General features: G+C 42.6%; 1 protein-coding gene across 4 annotated transcripts in view; it reads right to left on the bottom strand.

The window, feature by feature from the left end:
• The window catches only part of gxylt1b (glucoside xylosyltransferase 1b), a 90,610-nt gene that overhangs the window by 9,280 nt on the left and 55,822 nt on the right, over positions 1–25,508 (bottom strand). For 3 of the 4 annotated variants that reach the window (XM_068050984.1, XM_068050985.1, XM_068050986.1), the window contains 3 exons: positions 21,370–21,621; positions 9,581–9,704; positions 8,284–8,456 (listed from right to left, as the gene is read on the bottom strand). In XM_068050984.1, coding sequence (XP_067907085.1) covers positions 8,284–8,456; positions 9,581–9,704; positions 21,370–21,621 — 549 coding nt within the window. Of the gene's footprint in view, positions 1–2,438; positions 2,689–8,283; positions 8,457–9,580; positions 9,705–21,369; positions 21,622–25,508 lie in introns of all 4 variants that reach the window. The other variant, XR_010976895.1, reaches the window with a different exon arrangement.

Raw genomic sequence — 25,508 nt, 5'->3', positions numbered from 1 at the left:
TCCTCAGGCAAGGAAACCAAAGCTGTACATAGTACTCCAGGTGTGGTCTCACCAAAGCCCTATATAAAAAATTGTAGTAAGACTTCCAGCAACACTATGGAGGCCTAGTGCCATTTTGCCAGGGTGCACTGCACCTGGGCACTGGAAGCCTCTGTATTAGCACCATCCTGGCATTAGACAGCCCAACCGACTGATACCATGCCAGGATACCTAATTTGGACCAAGCCAAATCTGTACAATCACTCTACAAACAAGTGTTAAGCAGCATAATGGGCCATGCATTAGCAGCCCCAACTTTGCAGAGCTAAGTGCGGAACTTGCTCTCTCCTCAGCCTCTGCTCCACCTCGCTGTCACGCTGCTGACCCAGAGCCACCATCATTGCTGCCACCATACCTGTGGCAGCCTATGTGTGGATAGGTCACCTACTCCTCTGCCTTCCCTGTAAGGAAGTAGCAACACTCCCTGGCAAATCCAGGTACTGACCACAACACCTCTTAATATGCATTAGTGTTCCTTAAGGGAACAGACACCCAAACTGCAGCTAAGGTAATTTTTGAAGAATTTCTGCTATTGCAAAGTGTCTGGAAGTACGCTGGAGTACATCTCCTTTGTAGGGTTCAGAAGATGCAGGCATCCTAGTCACCACCAGTTCTGCTCCGCTTCCTTCTATTGTATGTCACCTTGTCTTGAAAGAGAGGATAGAATGTCAATGATTGTGTAGCGCTGTGGTTAGTTGATATGCTTGTTTGTTGCTGTCAGTCCCTCGAAACGAGGATGATGTCTGCCAGGCATTCATGATTTGTGTCTCCTCAGCTGACTCAACAGAACAATCCTGAAGCCATAGATCTTTGGGCAGAGGACTGGAGCTGCCCTGAAGTGGAGGAGGGTGGGGGACAGGGGGTGTTCTCAAGCCAGGGTGCTTGCTTTCTCCTCTTCCGCTTTTGTTGCTTCTCCGCAATAACATTTATGTGGTCAATTTCCAACTGTTCTGGCTTGTTGGATGAAGCACTGCCACAGGGTATGGTTTGTGGCAAGTTCCTGCCACGCACCAATGTTAATTTATCCCCTTTTCAATGAGACCTTCAGAGAGCATCCTTAAAATGTTTCCTCTGTCCTCCTGGAGATCGGGTGCTATCCTTAAGTTGAGAAATTGGAAGCCAATTATTTGGCATGCAGATGCAGTGACCAGATCAGCGGTGCTGATTTCGCATAATCATGGTTGCGATGCTGGAGGAATTGGCTTCAGGTGAGGATGCTGGAGTTTGTTCACCTGTCTTCTCACTAGACTTGACTATCCTACTGAGACACCGCTGGTCAAAATTCTCCAGCGCCCAGAGGTGCCTTTGGTAGGTGACCTAAGTCGTGCCATATAGAAGGGTGGTGACAACAGCAGCGTTGTAAACTAAAGCCTCAATACTCTGATGTCAAAGACCCGGTTGCATAATTTTTGAAAAGCTGCACTAGCACAGCTGACTCTGTGCAGGATCTTCAATGGTGATCTTTTGAGAACACTGCCGAGATACAAGTGCTCAACGACTTCTAAAATCTCCCCATCAATATGAATAGCTGGAGGTGTAGATGCTTGCCTGGAAGAGGGCGGTGGAGGATATTGGTCTTGCCGATGTTGAGCCAGAGACCAACTCTTTTGTATGTGGCATTGAAGAGTTTAAGGGTGCTCTGATTGTCACTTACAGCGTGGGCCACAACTGTGCTGTCGTCCGCATATCCTAAGTCGTGGATATGCTGGAGGGTCACCTTCATCTTGGTTCTCAGCCTGTTTATATTGAAAAGCTCCTAGTCAAGACAAAACTCAATCAATCAATCAATCAATCATGATCCTTTGTGGAGGTTGGTCACGAATGACTAGGCTGAGGTAGACAGTGAGGAGAGTGGGCGCAATTACACAACCTTGCTTGATGCCTGTCCAGACATGAAAAGGTTCGGTCTCCAATCCATTGCAAAGGACGACTGCTCTCATACAGTCATGCAGAAGTCACAGGATAGTAGCAAATTCTGTTGGACATTCAAGTCTCTGGAAAACTTTCCAAAGGACTTCGCAATTGATGGCCAAATGCGTCTGACAGATCAATAAGGCCATGTGGACATTTTTGCATTGTTCCAGACATTTTTCTTGAACTTGTTGGCCGACAAAGATCATGTCTGTGGTTCCTCTTGATGACCAGAAACCACACTGGATGTCTTTACTGATGGGTAGGAGGCAGTTCAGGAGATTCATGTGTATGCCATTGCTGAATAGCTGGAGGTTATGTGGAGACATTGAGAGGTGGGTGGGAGGCTGGCAGCATTAGTAGGTGTGCGAGGGCGAGGTGGTGTGCTGAATATTCGGCGTGAGTGATGTGACTGTGCTGCATTGAGTAGCATGAGAGGCTGGTGGTGTGGTGGGTAGGAGATGTCATGTGAAGATGCATTCACTGACCTTGATCACCCACGTGAGGTTAATAGACTTCTTTTCTGTTGCCAGGACCTCAGATCCAGAGTCCAAGAGTTGGTCTTCCTGGCCACCCGTTCCCACTCCCTTCTGAGCGTGCTCCATGGTATCTCTATCAGCCAGCAGCGAGGAACTCACTCAGTCCTATGGTGCAATCATGGTAATGAGGTAGGAGCACCAAATTTGTGTGCTGTCCACCTTCAATGGAACTGGAGTGGGCAGGTTGCAAATCATGACCCTGTGCTCAAAAAAGACACAAATTTTTAGCCCCCTTGCAATAAAGGCTAACAAGAAGTCACTAGTGGGAGTGGTCTACAGGCCCCCTAACAGAAACCATAATGTAGGACGAAGTATACAAGAAGAAATATTGGGTGCTTGTGATTAAGGGACAGCAGTGATCATGTGCGATTTTAATCTACATATAAACTGGAAAAATCAGACTGGCAATAATAGCCTGGTTGAGGAGTTCATAGAATACTTTTGAGATAGTTTATTAGAGCAGCACGTTCTGGAACCAGAGAGTAGGTTATATTAGACTTGGTATTGTGTAATGTAACAGGATTAATTAACAACCTCAGAGTAAAGACACCTCTAGGTAGCAGAGACCACAATATGATTGAATTTTACATCCAGTTTGAAAGAGAGAAGAGTGAGTTTAAGACTAGTTTAGTTTAAGTTTAGTTTAGAGATACAGCACTGAAACAAGCCCTTCGGCCCACCGAGTCTGTGCCGACCATCAACCACCCATTTATATTAATCCTACACTAATTCCATATTTCTACCACATCCCCACCTCCCCTATATCCCCCTACCACCTACCTATAATAGGGGCAATTTACAATGGCCAATTAACCTATCAACCTGCAAGTATTTTGGCATGTGGGAGGAAACCGGAGCACCCGGAGGAAACCCACGCAGACACAGGGAGAACTTGCAAACTCCACACAGGCAGTACCCAGCATTGAACCCGGGTCGCTGGAGCTGTGAGGCTGCGGTGCTAACCACTGCGCCACTGTGCCGCCCTTAAATAACCTTAAACCGTAACCTTAAATAAGGGCAACTATGTGGGCATGAAAGCTGAGTGAGCTGAAGTGAACTGAGCTACTAGGCCAGGAGATTGATCAATAGAGAAGCAGTGGCAGACATTCAAGGGGATATTCCAGAATACTCAGGACAAGTATATTCTTACTATAAAGAAAAATTATAAGGGAGGACCCACCATCCGTGGTTAGCTAAAGAAGTTAAGGAAAGCATCAAACCTAAGGTAAAAGCATATAATTGCGGAAAGGTGAGTGGCAGGTCAGATGATAGGTCAGAATATAAAGAACGGCAGAGAATGACTAAAAGGTTAATCAGGAGAAAGAAATTAGAATATATGAGAGGAAGCTAGCTAGCAATCTAAAAATGGATAGCAAGAGTTTCTACAGGTATTTAAAAAGGAAAAGAGTAAGAAAGTTAGTGTTGGTCCTCTAGAGAGAGAGAGTGGGGAGTTAACAGTAGATAATAAGGAAATGGCAGATGAAATGAACAAAGATTTTTGCTTCTGTCTTCACTATAAGAGGATACAAAAAACATTCCAGTAATAGCTGTAAATCAGGTGGAAGGAAGAGAGGAACTCAGTGAAATTACAATCACCAGGGAAGCGGTACTGAGCAAACTGATGGAGCTGCGTGCTGACAAGTCCCCGGGTCCTGATGGGATTCATCCTAGGGTCTTAAAAGAGGTGGTTAATGGTGTAGTAGATGCGTTGGTGTTAATTTTTCAAAACTCGCTAGATTGTGGAAAGGTTCCATTAGACTGGAAAAAAGTAAATATAACCCTTCTATTCAAGAAAGAGGGGGGCAGTGGGGAGGCAGAAAACAGGTAACTATAGGCCAGTTAGCCTGATGTCTGTCGTGGGGAAGGTGTTAGAATCGATCATTAAGGAGGCTGTAGCTGGGCACTTACAAAAACTCAAGGTAATTGGGAATAGTCAGCATGGCTTTGTGAAAGGGAGATCATGTTTAACCAATTTATTGGACTTCTTTGAAGGAGTAACACGTGCCGTGGATAAAGGGGAGCCCGTTGACGTACTGTATTTGGATTTCCAGAAGGCATTTGACAAGGTGCCACATAAAAGGCTCATGGTGTAGGGGGTAACTATGGGCATGGATAGAAGATTGGCTGGCTGACAGAAAACAGAGAGTACGAATAAATGGTCCTTTGCTGATTGGCAGGATGTGACGAGTGGAGTCCCGCAGGGGTCTGTGCTTGGGCCTCAACTTTTTACAATTTATATCAATGACTTAGATGAGGGGAGTGATGGCATGATAGCTAAATTTGCAGATGACACAAATATAGGTCAGATGACACAAAGATAGGTAGGAAAGTATGTTGTGAAGAAGACATAAGGAGCTTGTAGATCAATATAGATAGGTTGAATAAGTGGACAAAAATCTGGCAGATGGAGTATAACGTGGGAAAATGTGAAGTTGTTCACTTTGGCAGGAAGAATAAAAAAGCAGAGTATTACTTAAATGGAGGAGAATGACTGCAGAACTCCGAGGTGCAGAGGGATCTAGGTATTCAAGTGCATGAGTCACCAAATGTTAGTATGCAGGTAAAGCAAGTCACAAAGAAGGTTAATGGAATGCTATCCTTTATTATGAGAGGAATTGAAAATAAAAGTAAGCATGTTATGCTTCAGTTATACAGGGCATTGGTGAGACCACATCTCGAATACGGTGTGCAGTTTTGGTCTCCTTATTTAAGGAAGAATGTGAATGTGTTGGAAGCAGTTCAGAGGAGCTTCACTAGAATGATACCTGGAATGAGCAGTTTGTCTTATGAGGAAAGGCTGGACAGACTGGGCTTGTTTTCACTGGAGTTTAGAAGAGTGAGGGGAGACTTGATTGAAGTATACAAGATCCTGAACGGCTTTGACAAGGTGGATGTGGAAAAGATGTTTCCTCTTGTGGGTGAGTCCAGAACTAGAGGGCACTGTTTTAAAATTAGGGATCACCCTTTTAGGACAGAGATGAGAAGAGATTTTATCTCAAGAGGGTTGTGCGACTTTGGAACTCTGCCTCAGGTGGTGGAGGCAGAGTCATTGAATAATTTTAAGGCTGGGGTAGATAGATTCTTGTTAGGCAAGGGAATCAAAGGTTATCAGGGTAGATGGGAGTGTGGAATTCGAGACATAAACAAATCAGCCATGATCTTATTAAATGGCGAAGCAGGCTAGAGGGGCCAAATGGCCCACTTCTGCTCCTAATTCGTATGTTCCTGCTGTACCTGTATGCTAACTTTAAGATTTGTATACAAGGGCACACAAATTCCACTGAATCCAAAAATTTACTAGTCTCTCACCTTTTAAAAAATATTCTATTTTGACATCCTTCCTACCCAACTGGATAACTTCACACTTCCCCAGATTATTCTGCATCTGCCACTGTCTTGCCCATTTAACTGGTCTATACCTCACTGCAACCTCATTACATCCTCACAGCTTACTTTCTCACCCAGCTTTGTATAGTCAGCAAACTTGTATATATTAAACTCGGCTCCCTCATCTTTGATACTGATTGTAAATAGCTGAGTCCCAAGCACTGATTCTTGCAACACCCCACTAATTACAGCCTGCCATCCTGAAAATGACTCGTTTATTCCTACTTTCCATTTTCTGGTACGTTAACCAATCCTCAATCTATGCTAATATGTTACCCACCAATCCATTGACCACTAATCTTCTGAACCCTTTTGTTTTCACAGGGAAAGAATCTACTTATTTTGAAATCAGTACCACCTATTGTGAGGATATAGTAGTTTCAGAATGTAAGGGATGCTGGCTAGCGCAATCTCAAAAGGTGCATCATGGACATGACAGATGGAGTGATGAGCATGGAGGATTAAAAACATGGGTATGGTCAGGAGGGAAAGTAGTGAGATAACATCTTATTTAGCACCATAATTGAATATGAAGGTTCAAACTGCTGCCGAGCATCACTGTACCATCAATGGACACATATGCTACAGCCACAGAGTACTGGAATTAAGAAACTACATTTGATTCTTGGATACACAAGTCAGTGCATTTAAGAAACTGGAATTATATGTATATTGAAGTAATTTGCTTATTTAATGAGCGACACTGGGGCTGATCAGTGGGAATTATAGCCGAAGAAAGGAGCAAACAACAATGGGGGAACTCCAAAGATAAAAATGTACTTTGTTACAAAAAGCAAATGGAAAATGAAACAAGTGCAGCATCAGAAACAACTCAAGAAACATATCTTCTATTGCAGAAGTATTTAAGTATTTCCTACAGTGATGGCCTCTATGTTTTGGCTAGGAGATCAACATAAGCTCTAGCGTGAATAGTGGAGGTCAGCACACCTAGTAAAAAAAGGAAACTAAAATTAATCCTGGCTACAAAAAAATAATTTTAGCTTGTAGGAAGTTATAATTTGTCAAATAGTTGCTGTGTAGTTATCTTCCAAATTTAGAATCATAGAATGGTTACAGCACAGAAGCAGGCCATTTGGTCAGTCATATCCATGTCAAGTGTCTGAAAGAGTAATTAAGCTAGTCCCACTCCACCACCTCGTCCCCATAGCAAATTTCACTTCAGGTGCTTATCCAATTCCCTTTTGAAAGCCATGAGTGAGTCTGCCACTGCCAAATGGTCAGGCAATACATTCCAGATCCTAACCACTTGCTGTGTAAAAAGTTTTTCCTCATGTCGCTGTTGGTTCTTTTACCATTTACCTTATATTGGTTGGTGTCCTCTGATTCTTAACACTCCTGGGACAGGAATTTTAAAACAGAAGTGAGAAACAAATGTAAAAAATAGGTTTCAAGCAGCTGGTAGTTTAACCTTATTAGAGAGAGAAGTTAACCCACTGAGGTTGATACCCCTTCGAACAAACAATTCATCTGTTGGTCTGCGCCTGGTTTCTGTTATTGAACAGCTGGGAGCATCTGATGACAGATTCCATGACAATGTGACAAACAGACAAACAATGCTGACAGTTCTCCACTTTCTTCTTATATCCAAGATATGGCATTGAACAACACAGGCACAAATTGGATAAACTCCATGGCATAGCATCATGGTATTCGGCTCTGGACAGCTGAGGGACTAGTTAAAATTAGAGATAATTGTGCTACCTAAAGAGGCATTCATGTTTTTTTTCAAATCTAAAATCCTTACAGAAACCAAGTAAAAAATGCTCAAGGTGAAACAAAAGACAAAACTGACTCCATTTAAAATTAAAAAATGTTAATATGCATTCTAGTAAAGAATAGCGCTAATGACTGGTATTTCATAATTTGTGGCGGGAGCAACCTTTTGATCTATTAACTTATAAGGACATTGAGCATAAAAGGAACTTACAACTGCTGCACATGTGAATATGGGAGGGGGGGCTTTATGTACACAAGAGCTCATTACCTGCCACAGTGGTGCCTTTAATTGATGCAACTTTGCTGTAGAATGAAAAAGAAAAACCACCCCTATGCGCATTGGACTAATTACAAGAGCCATTACTATTGATTTTGTGTGAAAAATAACTACAGCTACATCATATTTCATCACAGGAAACCATTGCTTGAAATTCCCAGTCTTAAAAAGCATGTAACAGGAGCCAAGTAAATAACCCCTTAGAAGAGAAAAATGAATACACAGAGCAGTAGCAGACCCAGGGGCAGCTTAGTTCCATAGATTTCAAAGAAATTCTTTTTTGCAATGGTATTAAAACGTTACATTTATGGTACATTGATGGGTCATTTTAAATAGAGGAAATAAAGACCTTTAATTATTTTGAAGGCTATATTTCTAGGTTACAGCACTTACACTTTTTATTGCTTCATACACAGCCCTGAAAGCTGGCTGCTTTTCATCGTGGTAGACGCCACGATTTCCATGAAGAACAAAGATTCCTTCATCCTCTGCTGCTTTGCAGTTGCTGCCATACATGCAGTGGTCAGGACGATAATTCCAATGACATGGAAAAATAAACAGGCTTTCTGAAATAGGAAGAACAAAGTTTCAGATAGTGCAGTGCAAATGATTATTTCCCAGACCAGTCTTTATTTTTATTTTAAATTTTTAAAAAATGGATCTTTAAAAGCAGTGAAATCTTATGCAAACATTCCATGTCAATTTTCTGGTAAGATCCAGTTTTTTCTTTATTCATTCACAGTGACACAGGCATCACTGGCAAGGCCAACATTTATTGTTCATCCCTAACTATGAGCTGCCGCCACCTTGAACTGTTGCAGTAATGTGGTGAAGATACTCCCACAGTGCTGTTAAGAGAGTGAGGACCAGGATTCTGACCCAGCAATGATGAAGATGCTGATACGTCTCCAAGGATGGCGTGCAACTTGAAGGTGGTGGTATTCCCACACACCTGCTTCCCTTGCCCTTCTTGGGTCTCGAATTTGGGAGGTGCTTTTGAAGGTGACTTGCTGCAGTGCATCTTGTTGATGGTACACACTACAGCCACAGTGCACCAGTGGTGGAGGGAGTGCAGGTTTAATGAGGTGCCAATCAAGTGGCCTGCTTTGACCTGGATGATGTCCAGCTTCTTGTGTTGGAGCTGCACTCATCCAGAAAAGTGGAGGGTACCCCATCACACTCCTGACTTGCGCCTTGTAGATAGTGGAAAGGCTTTGGAGAGTCAGGAGGCAAGTCATTCGCTGCAGAATTTCCAGCCTCCGACCTGCTCGTGATCAGTTCTTATGTGGCTCGTCACATTAAGTTTCTGGTCAATAGTGACCTCCAGAATGCTGATGGTGGACAAAATTAGACAATGGTAATGCCATTAAAATGTCATGGGGAGGCAGTTAGACTTTCTCTTGTTGGAGATGGACAATGCCTGGCACTTAAGTGGCAAGCAATATTCGTGCCACATATCAGCCTAAATCTGAATGTTGTCACGAAATATACCTGCAGGGATTGTTAGACATCCAACAGGTCATTTTCATTTAAAACTAAAACAGCATCAGAAGCTCTCAACGCAAATTGCATTGACACAACGTTATTTAAAACATGAATGGATCTTTTGCAAGGGCTTAGACAAGCAGAATATTAATAGAGGAGGAAGAAAGAAAGAGGAGCACAGGGGAGCAGAAAAGAGAAAATGCACCTGGGTTGTGGTGGAAGATAATATTGAGTAAGTCTTGGTCTCCCCATGTAATATTGAGCTTATACTTCTTGAAGAGAGGTAGAAGCAAATCTTCCCATTTCAGCTTTGCAGTCGTCATATCATTCTATGTGTGATAGAAAAAGTACACATTACTCATTTTAACGCTGCAATTTGCTGCATACACAGTTGAAACAGGTCAAGTAATTTTACTAATTAAAAACAGATAATAGAAACTTATATTTTTGAAGAAAAATATCCAAGTTCTTAACAAAACACAATTAAACCCAACTATCCAGTTCCAAGCACTGATTAAAAGTTATCCATTTGTCTACCAAGTGAAGACATTTCAAATTGAGGTTTTTCGCCTACTTGAGATCAACTATCGATTATTTTGGACAGAAGAAAAAATGCAGCCTTTCGTCATCAGATGTCACTACACTTCGCTCCTAATGATTGAAGCACATTTCGCACCCATTTATACTGGCAACTGAAGGGCAAAGCAAACCTGAAATGGGCAGACCTAAAAATGGCAATATATATTTGCCAAGTTCTCTGTTTGAGAGCTTCATTTAAAGCAACTCCACAAAGTATGGTCTGACCAAGGTTTGACAACTTGGTATCAGCTGACAGATCTGGTGAATAACTTCTCTCTATCTCCTCATACCCGTTCTTTAAGAAATTGGACAGCCAAGGGAAATAATGGCAGTGTAGTGCAGCTTGGGGTCAACTATGCCAACTTGAAACATTCCCTAGAAACAAGGCAGCTTACATTTTGCAAATTTAAACTTTTATCTTCCTTTAAAGCAGAGCTGAATACATAAAAGAAACTACTCCTCTTGCAAGTACAAAAAGAGGTGGGCAACAAAAATAATAGTTGCTCAAGTGGGTCACAGGCAGCTTTCAATGCAATAGTGAGGGGAACACCCCATAATACAGCAACAAAAATGCAATTGTAAGCGTCGATCAAGATGCCAAAGCAGAAATTGTTTATGACACTACCATAAAAGTGATAAATGCCTTCATATGGCATTCCTTTGCCTATTCTAACAGAGCTAATTATGGCATAAGATATTGATGGATTTTAAACTGGAGTACAAGATGGCCACTAACAGCACAGGAAACCTGTTGATTACCCAAAACCTAAATCTTCATTAGATTTTACAATTAAATAAAAGCAAATTCTATTTTTTTGGCTCTCATCTTAGACAACAGTGTTAAGCTACAGCAGCTTGCATTTATATCGCACCTTTACACAGGACCATTGTGCATAATCAGACAAAAATAGATGCTGAGCTAAAGAAGAGGATATTATCAAACAACTGGCCTTCAAGGAGGTCTTAAAAATTAGAAAGAGAAGTTGAGATGTAGTGGACTTTCGGGAGGGAATTCCAGAGCATGGAGTTTACAAGATTGAAGCCATTGGTGGGGAGTAAGAAGGTGGGGGGAATGCACAACAGGCCAGAATTGAAGGAACAGAGAATTTTGGTGAGTTTGTCAGGCTGGAGGAGAGAGACAGGGAGGGCAAGGCAATGAAGGACTTTAAACACAAGGGTGGGAATATTAAATCAGTGGTGTCTCATTCTATTCAGGTATTGGGCATTCACTGTGGATATGGATATAGACAAACAAAAAAATATATAGCTCCAATTCTATCCTTCACCACATGGCTTTCCGGAATAGAACAGAAGCAAAATGCAGGTCAATCAGCATTGGGATGACAGGTTAGTAGGATCTGGTACAGTTTAGAATAGGGCAATTTTCAATGAGCTGAAGATGGAAGATGGGAAGTGAGCATTGGAATGGTCATATCTGAAGGTTTCAGATGATCAGCTCATGGATGAATGCGATGCAGAGGTTGCGAACAATCTGAGAAAGTGGCAGGGAGGGGGATGGACTTCTTGAGCAGATTGACAACTGCAGCAAAGACTCTGCAGTTGGCAGCTTAAAAGTGTAATTTTAAGTGAATTATCTGTTGGGAAAGGCTGAAGTAGCCAAGAAAAACAACACTGAAGGTCTAAAAGACTAAAAAAGATATAAATTGTATTGATGCCAAGAAATATTTTATTCTGTTGGAGTTAGTTATGCGTGAATGAGAGCAGGAACACCTGTGAAGGAATGAAAATGAGAATGGTGGGTATGGAGCACTATCCATTTTGGACACCTTCATATCAAATGTTACAGTTTAATGCACAGCAAAGCTCTTTGCCCCAGCCTTGGAAAAGCAGCTTCTACTGCAAACACAACTGTGACATACTTCCATTTTTCACACCAGCTATTCATTTATCCTAAGTAAGGCTACTAATCAGTCTTCAATTGGGCAGATTTGGCTGTTACCTCACTATGTAAAGTGACCAAAAATGCCTTAAACTCATTTCATATAATATTCTTAAGGCTGGCAGAGGAGATATTCAAACAGTCAATCTGTGGGATGCATTTGAACACAGAAGGTAACTTTTCATCCGTAGGACCTCTCACTCACTCTGCCGTTCAGTCCGCTGCTCCACACGTCTACTTAACGGACATTAAACACAAAGTGCCTTTTCGAACAGATTTCAAATGTGTTTTTCTAAATTTTACAAGATGTGGGTGATTCTGGCAAGGCTACATTTATTGGCCTGAGAAGATGGTCTACACCAATTCATTTCCTGCAATTCACACTATGAAGGCTCACATGGAAACTCAGCTACAAAAACTCATGGACTGTCTCTCCCATGCCTGTAACTTGTTCTCCTAGACTATAAGCATCAAGAAAACCGTGGTCAGGGGACAAGGTGTTGCATCTCCGACCCTGATTACATTAAACACTCCCCCCGCCCAACCCGAAGTGGCAAGCAAATTCTGCTATCTTGGGTCCACGGTGACAGACATTCTGGCCCTTGATGCAGAGCTCGATACACACATAGAGAAAGCAGCTACCACCTTTGGCCGACTCACAAAACATGCATGGGATAACATCAAGCTGACCCTTTAGAACCAAGCTGATGGTTTACAAGGCTTGTTCTCAGCATTCTGCTATACAGCTGTGAAACATGGGCGACTTACAGCTACCAGGAAAAGCAGCTCAATAATTTCCACCTTCACATTATGGGTATATCCTGGCAGGACAAAATCACAAACGCAGCAATCCTCCCAAGTGTGTTGGCACGAATCAAAGAGGTGGGTCTCGGTGGATCGGAAATGTCTGCAGAATGCAAGATAGTCGGATACCCAAGGATCTTCTGTATGGTGAAGTAGCTGGGGCCAGACGACCAGTGGGGTCCCCAAAGCTCCGCATATGAAGGACGCTTGCAAGCATGTCATGAAGGTCCTAGCTATGAGGAGAGGTTGGATTAGCTATGAGGAGAGGTTGGATAAACTCTGATTGTTTTCACTGGAACGACGGAGGTGGAGGGGCGACATGATAGAGGTTTACAAAGTTATAAGCGGCATGGACAGAGTGGATAGTCAGAAGCTTTTTCCCAGGGTGGAAGAGTCAGTTACTAGGGGACATAGGTTTAAGGTGACAGGGGCAAAGTTTAGAGGGGATGTGCGAGGCAAGTTCTTTACACAGAGGGTGGTGAGTGCCTGGAACTTGTTGCCGGGAGAGGTGGTGGAAGCAGGTACCATAGAGAAGTTTAAGAGGATTCTTGACAAATACATGAATAGGATGGGAATAGAGGGATACGGACCCTGGAAGTGCAGAAGGTTTTAGTTTAGGCTGTCATCAAGATTGGCGCAGGCTTGGAGGGCCGAATGGCCCATTCCTGTGCTGTACTGTTCTTTGTTCTTTGTTGACTATCGCAGCTGGGAGTCACTAGCTGGCGAAAGAGGGAAATGGTGACACATCCTGTGGACTGGTGTACACTACCATGACGACCAGTTGCTACAGCAGCTTGGCAACAGGTGCCAATGTCAAAAACAACAACTCACAGCATCACTTGGCAGCTTCACATGCAGCACTTGTGGCAGCACCTGCCTCTCAAGGACTGGCCTTCACAACCATCAGCAAAGGTGCACCAAAAATCACTGAGGGAGTTACAAGAAATCTCCCAGAATTAGAGATCCAAGAGATTAGCAGGAAATGAGGAATTGAAGGAAATTAGTATTAGAAAGAAGGTTATATGGGAGAAATTAATGGGGCTGAAGGCTGATAAGTCCCCAGTACCTGATATTCTACACCCCAGAGTGTTGGAAGAGGTAGCTATGGAGATAGTGGATGCATTGGTGATCACCTTCCAAAATTCTATAGATTCTGGAGCGGTTCCTGCAGATTGGAAGGTCGCAAATGTCACCCCACTAGGGAAGGGAGGGAGAGAGGAAACAAGGAATTACAGACCTGTTAGCCTTATAATCAGTTGTTGGGAAAATGCTAGAGTCTATTCTAAAGGATGTGATAAATGGACACTTGTATAATAATGATCTGATTGGGCATAGTCAACATGGATTTATGAATGGGAAGTCATGTTTGATGAACCTGTTGGAGTGTTTTGTGGATGTTACTAACAGGATTGATAAAGGGGAGTCAGTGGACATGGTATACTTGGATTTTCAAAAGGCCTTTGATAAAGTCCCCCACAGGAGGTTGGTTAGAAAAATTAAAGCACCTGGGGCAGGAGGCAATATACTGGCATGGATTAAGGATTGCTTATCAGGCAGAAAGAAGAGAGTGGAAATAAACAGGTCATTCTAGCATTGGCAGGCTGTGACTGGTGGGGTACCATGGGCCACAGCTGTTCACAATATATATCAATGATTTGGATGTGGGGTCAAAATGTAGTATGTCTAAGTTCACAGATGACACAAAACTAGGTGGAAATGTGTGTTGTGAGGAAGATGCAAAGCGGCTTCAAGGGGATTTGGACAGACTTAATGAGTGGGCAGGAATGTGGCAGATGGAATATAATGTGGAAAAATGTGAGGTTATCCACTTTGATAGGAGGAACAGATGTGCAGAATGTTTCTTAAATGGTAAGAGATTAGAAAATGTAGATGTACAAAGGGACCTGGGTATCCTGGTCAACAAGTCATTGAAAGCGAACATGCTGGTGCAGCAAATAATTAAGAAGGCTGATGGTATGTTAGCCTTTATCGCAAGAAGATTTGAGTACAGGAGTAATGAAGTCTTGCTTCAATTGTATAGAACCTTGGTTTGACTGCACCTGGAGTACAATGTGCAGTTTTGGACCCCTTACCTTACGGAGGATATTATTGCCATAGAGGGACTGCAACGAAGATTCACCAGACTTGTTCCCGGGGTGGCGGGACTGTCCTATGAAGAGAGATTGGGGAAATTGGGCCTGTATTCTCCAGAGTTTTGAAGAATGAGAGGTGATCTCATTGAAACCTACAAAATACTTAAAGGGATAGACAGGGTAGATACAGCTAAGACGTTTCCCCTGGTTGGGGAGTCTAGAAGCAGGGGAAAATTTCAAAATAAGGGGGAAGCCACTTAGGACAGAGATAAGGGGAAATTTCTTTACGCAGAGGGTTGTGAATCTTTGGAATTCTCTACCCCAGAGGGCTGTGGAAGCTCAGTCATTGAGTATGTTTAAAGCAGAGATTGACAGATTCTAACATCAGTGGCAGGTAAACTATTGGAAAAAATTCTGAGTGACAGAAATTTCCACTTGGAGAGGCAGGGAATAATCAGGGATAGTGAGCATGGCTTTGTCAGGGTGATCGTGTCTAACAAGCTTGATTGAATTTTTCGAGGAGGTGACTAGATGTATAGATGAGGGTAAAGGCAGTTGATGTAGTCTACATGGACTTCAGTAAGGCTTTTGATAAGGTCCCGCATAGGAGATTGGTCAAAAAGGTAAGAGCCCATGGGATCCAACGCAATTTAGCACATTGGATCCAAAATTGGCTTAGTGGCAGGAGGCAGAGGGCGATGGTCAAGGGTTGTTTTTGCCAGTGGAAGCCGGTGACCAGTGGTGTATCACAGGGATCGGTGCTGGGACCCTTGCTGTTTGTCATGTACATTAATGATTTAGATGTGAATATAGGAGGTATGATCTGTAAGTTCACTGGTGACACGAAAATTGGTGGTGTCAAATAGTGAGGAGGAAAGCCTTAGATTACAGGACGAAATAGATGGGCTGGTAAGATAGGTAGAGCAGAGGCAAATGGAATTTGATCCCGAGAAGTGTGAGGTGATGCATTTTGGGAGGACTAATGAGACAAGGGAATATACAATGGATGGTAGGACCCTAGGAAGTACAGCGGGTCAGAGGGACCTTGGTGAACTTGTACATAGATCACTGAAGGCAGCAGCACAGGTAGATAAGGTGGTTAGGAAGGCATATGGGATACTTGCCTTCATTAGCGGCATAGAATGTAAGAGCAAAGAGGTTATGATGGAGCTGTATAAAACGCTAGTTAGGCCACAGCTGGAGTACTGTGTACAGTTCTGGTCACCACACTATAGGAAGATTGGAATATTGCAAGAAGATTTGAGTACAGGTGTAGTGAAGCCTTGCTTCAATTGTATAGAACCTTGGTTAGACTGCACCTGGAGTACAGTGTGCAGTTTTGATCCCCTTACCTTAGGGAGGATATTATTGCCATCCCGGGAACAAGTCTGGTGAATCTTCGTTGCACTCCCTCTATGGCAATAATATTTGCACTGGAGAGGGTGAAGAGGAGGTTCACCAGGATGTTGCCTGGGCTGGAGCATTTCAGCTATGAAGAGAGACTGGATAGGCTAGGGCTGTTTTCCTTAGAGCAGAGAAGGCTGAGGTGGGACCTGATTGAGGTATACAAAATTATGAGGGGCAGTAATACGTTAGATAGGAAGAAACTTTTTCCCTTAGCGGAGGGATCAATAACTAGGGGGCATAGATTTAAGGTAAGGGGCAGGAGGTTTAGAGGGGATTTGAGAAAAAATTTTCACCCAAAGGGTGGTTGGAATCTGGAACACACTACCTGAAGGGGTGGTAGAGGCAGGAACCCTCACAACATTCAAGAAGTATTTAGATGAGCACTTGAAATGCCACAGCATACAAGGCTACAGGCCAAGTGCTGGAAAATGGGATTAGAATAGATAGGTGCTTGATGGCTGGAACAGACGCGATGGGCCGAAGGGCCTGTTTCTGTGCTATATGACTATGACAGATTTCTAAATACAAATTACATGAGGGGATATGAGGATAGTGTGAGAAAAAGGCATTGAACTGGATCAGCCATGATCGTATTGAAGGGCAGAGCAGGCTCAATGGGCTGAATGGCCTCCTCCTATTCCCAAGTTCCCAAGACACCCCAACTCTAAATGGATTGTTCGCTGCACGTTCAGAACCTTTTGTAGATGGTAGGATGCCAACCATTTTTTTACCATTACACTAGGAGAGCAACAAATTGAGCACGGTCAAATGCAACTTAACAGCAATATTATAGACTGTTAACTCAATATGAACTTGAAGTATCAAAACAGGACATTAACATAAAATCAAACATCAATGTCCCAACCACGTTTGGAAGAACTGCACTGTTAAGTCGAAGGACAGTTTTGAGACTGCAACTAGGAGAAAACAAATCTGCAGCCTCTGACAAGGCCTTACATTTAGACGGGTCTCTAATTCGGAGACCAAATGGAGTTGCTAAATTCTCAGCATTTTATATTCCAAATTTTTTTTTTTTTATTCATTCATGGGAAGTGGGCAACACTGGCTTTGCCAGCATTTATTGCCCATCCCTAATTGCCCTCGAGAAGGTGATGAGCTGCCTTCTTGAATCGCTGCCGTCCATGTGAGGTAGGTACACCCACAGTGCTGTTAGGAAGGGAGTTCCAGGATTTTGACCCAGTGACAGTGAAGGAACGGTGATATAGTGCCAAGCCAGGATGGTGTGTGACTTGGACGGGAACCTGCAGGTGGTGATGTTGGCATGAATCTGCTGCTCTTGTCCTTCGAGGTGGTAGAGGTCGCGGCTTTGGAAGGTGCTGTCTAAGGAGCCTTGATGCGTTGCTGCAGTGCATCTTGTAGATGGTACACACTGCTGCCACTGTGCGTCAGTGGTGGAGGGAGTGAATGTTTGTGGATGGTGTACCAATCAAGCGGGCTGCTTTGTCCTGGATGGTGTCGAGCTTCTTGAGCGTTGTTGGAGCTGCATCCATCCAGGCAAGTGGAGCGTACTCCTGACTGGTGCCTTGTAGATGGTGGACAGGCTTTGGGGAGTCAGGAGGTGAGTTACTCACCGCAGGATTCCTAGCCTCTGACCTGCTCTTATAGCCACGGTATTTATATGGCTACTCCAGTTCAGTTTCTGGTCAATGGTAGCCCCTAGGATGTTGATAGTGGGGGATTCAGAGATGGTAATGCCATCTAATGTCAAGGGGTGATGGTTAGATTCTCTCTTGTTGGAGATGGTCATTGCCTGGCACTTGTGTGGCGCAAATGTTACTTGCCACTTATCAGTCCATGCCTGGATATTGTCCAGGTCTTGCTGCATTTCTACACAAACTGCTTCAGTATTTGAGGAGTTGCGAATGGTGCCAAACATTGTGCAATCATCAGCGAACATCCCCACTTCTGACCTTATGATTGAAGGAAGGTCATTGATGAAGCAGCTGAAGATGGTTGGGCCTAGGACACTACCCTGAGGAACTCCTGCAGTGATGTCCTGGAGCTCAGATGATTGACTTCTAACAACCACAGCTATCTTCCTTTGCGCTAGGTATGACTCTAACCAGCAGAGAGTTTTCCCCGATTCCCACTGACCCCAGTTTTGCTAGGGCTTCTTGATGCCATACTCGGTCAAATGCTGCCTTGATGCCAAGGGCAGTCACTCTCACCTCACCTCTGGAGTTCAGCTCTTTTGTCCATGTTTGAGCCAAGGTTGTAATGAAGTCAGGTGCTGAGTGGCCCTGTCGGAACCCAAACTGGGTATCACTGAGCAGGTTATTGCGAAGCAAGTGCCGCTTGATGGCACTGTTGATGACACCTTCCATCACTTTGCTGATGATTGAGTGTAGACTGATGGGGCGGTAATTGGCCGCGATGGACTTGTCTTGCTTGTGTACGGGACATACCTGGGCAATTTTTCACATTGCCGGGTAGATGCCAGTGTTGTAACTATACTGGAACAGCTTAGCTAGGGGTGCAGCAAGTTCTGGAGCACAGGCCTTGAGTACTATTGCCAGAATATTGTCAGGACCCATAGCCTTTGCAGTATCCAGTGCCTTCAGTAGTTTCTAGATATCACGCGGAGTGAATCAAATTGGCTGAAGTCTGGCATCTGTAATGCTGGGGACTTCAGGAGGGGCTCGAGATGGATTATCAACTCGGCACTTCTGGCTGAAGATTGTTGCAAATGCTTCCGCCTTATCTTTCGCACTGAAGTGCTGGGCTCCCCCATCATTGAGGATGGGGATATTTGTGCAGCCACCTCCTCCACTTAGTTGTTTAATTGTCCACCACCATTCATGGCTGGATGTGGCAGGACTGCAGAGCTTAGATCTGATCCGTTGGTTATGGGATCGCTTAGCTCTGTCTATTGCATGTTGCTCATGCAGTTTGACATGCAAGTAGTCCTGAGTTGCAGCTTCACCAGGTTGACACCTCATTTTGAGGTATGCCTGGTGCTGCTCCTGGCATGCCCTCCTGCACTCTTCGTTGAACCAGGGTTGGTCTCCTGGCTTGATAGTAATGGTAGAGAGGGGATATGCGGGGCAATGAGGTTACAGATTGTGGTTGAATACAATTCTGCTGCTGCTGATGGCCCACAGCGCCTCATGGATGCCCAGTTGTGCATTGCTCGATCTGTTTGAAATCTATCCCATTTAGCACGGTGATAGTGCCACACAACACGATGGACGGTATCCTCAATGTGAAGGCGGGATTTCGTCTCCACAAGGACTGTGCGGTGGTCACTCCTACCAATACTGTCATGGACAGAAGCATATGTGGCAAGCAGATTGGTGAGAACGAGGTCAAGTACGTTTTTCCCTCTTGTTGGTTCTCTCACCACTATATTCAAATGAATATAAAGTTCAACGAACTTGGCATATAATTCTGATGCCCATTCAGAACAATAAATTGTCCATTTTTTGCTCTTCCTTCCGTTCAAAGGGTTCATAAAATATTACCAAATGTTGATAAAAGCAAAATACTGCGGATGCTGGAAATCTGAAATAAAAACAAGAAATGCTGGAACCACTCAGCAGGTCTGACAGCATCTGTGGAAAGAGAAGCAGAGTTAACGTTTCGGGTCAGTGACCCTCCTTCGGAACTCAAAGAAGGGTCACTGACCCAAAACGTTAACCAAATGTTGATAACTGTTTTGCTTGCATGTAGCAGGTACAAATGTGACAATCAATCAAAATGTTATTTGATGCTTAATATTCAGTAATTTAAAAAAATTGAAGCACATATTGTGATGAATTTGTAAAAGTACTTGCGTAGATGAGAAATATTCCCCTCTAATACTCTGTACAGATTCCATCACAGAAAAGATGACTGAACTCCCCAATCTGAGCAGTCCACAGCTACATAAACCTAACAGCTCAACAGAAAATAATTACAGTACCAAAGTCAGCTTCCCCATCTTAATAAGCAACCAATTTATCTCCTCTCGGTGCATTTCAGTTGGAAAGCATATGACATATTATACACTATCCAGTAATTAGCTTTGTTCCATGTTTAAATTGACATCAGACCCTTTTCCTAGCACCAATAGTGTTGCAGTGGTGCCAAAGGATAGTCTAATAGCGCCATCCACTGGTCAAAGTAACTACTAATATTTAACCCTGCAGAATGTAGACTTTTTAAGATTGTAGTCATTAATTTAAAAAGTTCTGCTACAATATTCTCTAATTTGGTCACTAAATCTGACTATTCTGCTGTAAACTATTAACTGGTACTTGTTAAAAGATCTGTTGTTTAATGATGGAATTCCATTCGCAGTATAACACGACAATTGATATCAGCACCCTGGGATAAGGTGAGCAATGGCAGGGAGACCATCAGTCAGGGCTCCCCATATTGATCACTATCCTGTGACTGCTGCTGCAAAGTGTACAAATGTGGATGCTGGATAAGAACAGGACCAGATTTGACTTTTAGGCTTCCACAGTCAAATATACCCCACGCCACTCAACATTCATTTGTCTGGTTCATGCATGAAAAATAGCACCCTGATCAACACACTGGGTTGCTTGACCCCATGGAACTGTGCAATGAGTCAGCATCTTCAGAAAAAGAGGGATTAAAAAATATTTCAAACATTGAAATAGTAGATCGCAGCCAGGAAAAATATATGTTCAGTTACAATGTAATTTTAATTAACTGGCTGCTTTCTGGCTTAGATTTTATATTTGACTATCATTTTACAAATTAAATACAATTAAACCATATGCTATATAAACAAACATTTATAATCAACTAAACAACAGCAATGTGACTATGATTGAAATCTTCAAGAAATGCCCATATGTCATCCATAGGACGCGAAAAGAGTCTGTCTCCACATAGAGCGAGGGATCCACGTCCTTCACGATCAACTTAAAAAAGGACAAAGATATCAGGAAGAATGGAAAATAGGTACTGTAGAATCAGCTTGGTGCAGATATATGCTGAATACAGACTGCTCAAGATACGTCTATTTGTAAACAGTTTCATTCAATACTGGAATAATTTTCACAATAAAAAATTGGGCTGACACAAAGAAACGCATTGGTATAATCAACTTGGAAGAATCTCTTCATTTACTTCCTATCTCCTTTAAAATACACTACAATAGATCAAACAAACCACAATGTACACAAAAGAATGCCACAGTTTCACATACAAGCAATAAAAAAATCCAGACACGCTTACCTTAAAGTATTTTTTTCGAATACGGGTCATGTTCATCAACATAACTCCAGAGTTGATTCCAGTCTTCCCATAATATGGATGTCTGGCGAAACGGTTATACCAGCCAATTCGTGGCTCCTCGTGTTCTGGTGCCATTCCAGCAATCTGAGTATGATTGAAGTCTTCAAGAAATGCCCATATATCATCCATAGGACGCAAAAAAAGAATGTCTGTGTCCACATAGAGCAAGGAATCCACGTCCTTCAGGATCAACTTTAAAAAAGGACAAAGATAATCAGGAAGAACGGAAAATAGGTACTGTAGAATCAGCTTAGTGCAGATATATGCTGAGTACAGACTGCTCAAGATACATCTACTTGTAAACAGTTTAATTCAGCTGTGGAGTCAAGGTTTTCAGCTCCAAATGCTTTTATATAAAAGGCAAAATTTAATATACTTTACAACAGTAACAGTCCCTTGATAAATGAACGTTTGTACTGACAACCAATTTCTTATAAGTATCCTCAACAGCAGTGCTTGTTTTGGAATTATCTTCATTTATAAAAGACTTTCATTTACTGTCATTCAATAAGGAATGTTGCTCAGTGTGTCCACTCCACAGGACGGGCATCTCTGTTTATTAGTCTTGCTAAGAAACCAATCAAGGCTTGGCTCTGGAGAAACACTGACTGAATTTAAAGCCACTGAAGCCTCCTGATTAGTATAATCTAAAATAAATTTTCTGATGTCCCTCAGTTTTCCCCTTGTTCCAGGTTTTAAACTGGTGGTCTGAGACAGCCTAGTTTAGTTTAGTTTAGAGATACAGCACTGAAACAGGCCCTTCAGCCCACCGAGTCTGTGCCGACCATCAGCCACCCATTTATACTAATCCTACACTAATCCCATATTCCTACCACATCCACACCTGTCCCTATATTTCCCTACCACCTACCTATACTAGGGGCAATTTATAATGGCCAATTAACCTATCAACCTGCAAGTCATTGGCATGTGGGAGGAAACCGGAGCACCCGGAGAAAACCCACGCAGACACAGGGAGAACTTGCAAACTCCACACAGGCAGTACCCAGAATTGAACCCGGGTCGCTGGAGCTGTGAGGCTGCCGTGCTAACCACTGCGCCGCCCCTACAAAGACACATTTTATATTGATGTCCTCTTCTGGTGATATTTTGATGCTAGTTACTCTTTTTGGTGCACAATGATTTGGGAGTCTGCGTCAAGGCCAGCACCTACAATTTCAGTGAAGATTAAAAATATAAATAGCACATATGATTATGATTACCCCCAATCCATGGGGCAGATCCATCTGGATTACAAATGCAAATATCTAACCCCCTTTTTTAATAGCCTGAACAAGTTGACAAATATTTGACAAGATTTTCAAATACTGTTGAGAGTTTTGGTCTCAACATTGAGGGACTTTCCCTCATGGCAAAAGATGCTGCATAGGACCAACAGCCCACATATAAATGATGTCACTCAATGCAAAGGAGTGATGGTTAAATGTTTGCCTGGGCTGATCTGTCTTGGAGGGACTGCCTCTGTTGTCAGCAGTTAGGACAGACAACGCAGCATTTAACAACAACGTTAGGGAACCCTCTTATTCAACTGTTGCTGGACAATGACAAGGCATCAATTAGCTTTACTCAACTCATACCATTAGGATATTGACTTCTACTTCACTGACATGTTACAGTTATCAATTTGGCCATGTTCTGTGCCCTCTCTCACTAGATCTTGATTATGCTGAAGTGGCCCAATGGGCATGACAGGACAGGTTATTTGTCTTGGCCTTTTTCTTGATCAGGACTTCACTTTGTTGGGCTCAAACAATGCTCAGCATTACTGATGCAGAGGTGCCAGTGATACTTCCACTTACTATAATATAGTCAGCAGATCTCAGTTTTCACTTCATTTCGATATCGCCCTGCACAATACAGAACTTGACAAAAGTCAAGCAGGTAGAGAATGCAAGATAAATATGGAAAATAGATATAATGCTGGGATTTTCCAGTGTGCACTCACTAGCCTGTGATTTTGCTGTCCATGGGTGGCGGGGGAAAAAAAAAAATCACAGGCTGGCAAACATACAAGTGCAGGACCTCAGCAAGACTCCAGCCATTGTTTTTGGAAGATAGGCATCTATCGTGACCACCTGCAGTGGTGAAAGTTGTCCTCCCCTTAGAGGAGTCTTTGTTTACTAGAGGAAGACATGGTGATAGATTTTTAATGAAAACTCATGCGTCAAACACCAACTATGGCAGGTGTCCATGAGTGCTGAGGGAATAAAAAAAAAAAAACTTGTATTTTATGTCAAACCTTTATCGTGGAAAAAGTGACAAAGTACTTCTGAAGCATTTCTCTTCTCAGTAGTGGGAGAGGAAAGACAACCATTCTAAGTATGGTTGGAAAAAAAAATTGGTTTTAAAACTGAGGACGTAGCAAGGTTGCGGTGTTTAGAGAAAGGGCTGGAGAGAGTTGCGTCAAGAGAGGTGAAGGTTCCACCACCGATGATGAAATGGAGGGAGAAGATTGCAGAGGCCAGAGTCTGATTATCAAGAGATAGTGGCTGAGGCTGTGGATAGCCTTAGAAATGAAGAGGAATAATTTGAATCTGGTGTACGTAACACTATATAAAAACACTGTTGATATCAATTGACAATGCCTATAGTTATTATATGCCATTATAAAAAGTAAGTGCCTAATAACAAAATAAAAACTGTGTTACACCAACTACACTAACAACCTAACCATAAAAAGCAAATGGAAATCACTTTCTGCCTGGTTCAAGAATCAAGTCAAAGGACTTAGTCATAGAAAACATTGTTCAGGTCAAAGAAAACTGAACTTCTGTTTTGTTTCATGTTGGGCCTTTCTTTGCAATGTGGGAGCAGAGAGATACCAAAGGCGTTCACGCAACCCAACAATGATGTATTCCAATAGCAAGAAGAATGCTTGGAGACACTGTTCACCACGTGATTTGCAGTTAATCTAACATCTCAACTCCAGCACTCTGTACAGGATACTGAGTGAAGACAATGAGTAAAGTCCACTAGCATGATACCAAAAGAACGTCAGCTGATTTTCAAGAAGCTGTTTTGCCTAGGAGTATGATTACTTTCTTGAGGCCAATCAACCATTTTGTAGCAGAATACCTCACAAGCTACCTGACTGAACCGTTGACCATGATAAAGTCTCCCTACCTTGAATGCTGCAATTTTTTCTTCAGTTCAGAAACAGGAGCCAGGTGGAAATATGTTTTCTATATAATCTATACCCAAACAGATTTCTTATGTTCTGGTTATTTGAGGGAAAGCCTAACTGAATGTCAAGCCGAACTGAGTGGCCTAATTATAAGATGTCAACAGGAAATATCACGATTGTCACGGTCCTGTAGTTTTTCTTTCGTAATATGCGGTTTGCCTAGAATCATTATTGCTTTAAGAACCAGCAAGCCTTAGGAGTTATAGGAAGGTGCATTTTCGTTGCCTTAGAAACAGCCATTTGGAGACTGCGATTCAAAGGGTGCATTCTCATTACCATAGGTATAGCCACAGGGAGTGAGCCTGATGTGATACATTTGTTACAATTCAGTTTTGAACTGGCAGTTAGTAAGACAGTTTGTTCTAACACAGAGAGACACAGAGGACACAGCTGTGATGAACACACCTGAAAAGAGCTCTCAACCACTTAAACTGAAGGAAGAGAAATTTAGTCTGTTTATTATCTCCCAAAATTCTAAAAAAAAGTCGAGCCAAAACAGAGATCTCTGGTAATTTAAATTGAAGAAAGGGAAGTTAGACTGTGACAATCTTTTATCCCTCAAAAACTCTAAAGTCAGATTGATTCTATTGAAAGTGTTTGCAAGTCGTTAATTGTTGAAATTCGCTGGAGAAGGAAAGCAACATCCTCTGAGGACTTCAAGCAACATTGGACTGTAAATTTGCAAGGACTCTAATTTTTTTCCTTTTTAAATGTTGTTTATATTTTCATAGTGTTTAAGAATTTAGTTCTTCTAATTAAAGAGTTAATTTGTTGATTTAAAGACACCTGGTTTGGTTAGCCTCATTTGGGGGTTAATAGATGGTACAATTTGGCTGGGTCTTTCTTTAATTTGGAAAGTTTTAAATGACACGTT

Source organism: Heterodontus francisci, chromosome 18 (genome assembly GCF_036365525.1).
Source record: "Heterodontus francisci isolate sHetFra1 chromosome 18, sHetFra1.hap1, whole genome shotgun sequence".
Taxonomy (NCBI): domain Eukaryota; kingdom Metazoa; phylum Chordata; class Chondrichthyes; order Heterodontiformes; family Heterodontidae; genus Heterodontus; species Heterodontus francisci.
This window is presented reverse-complemented; position numbering and strand designations above follow the sequence as displayed.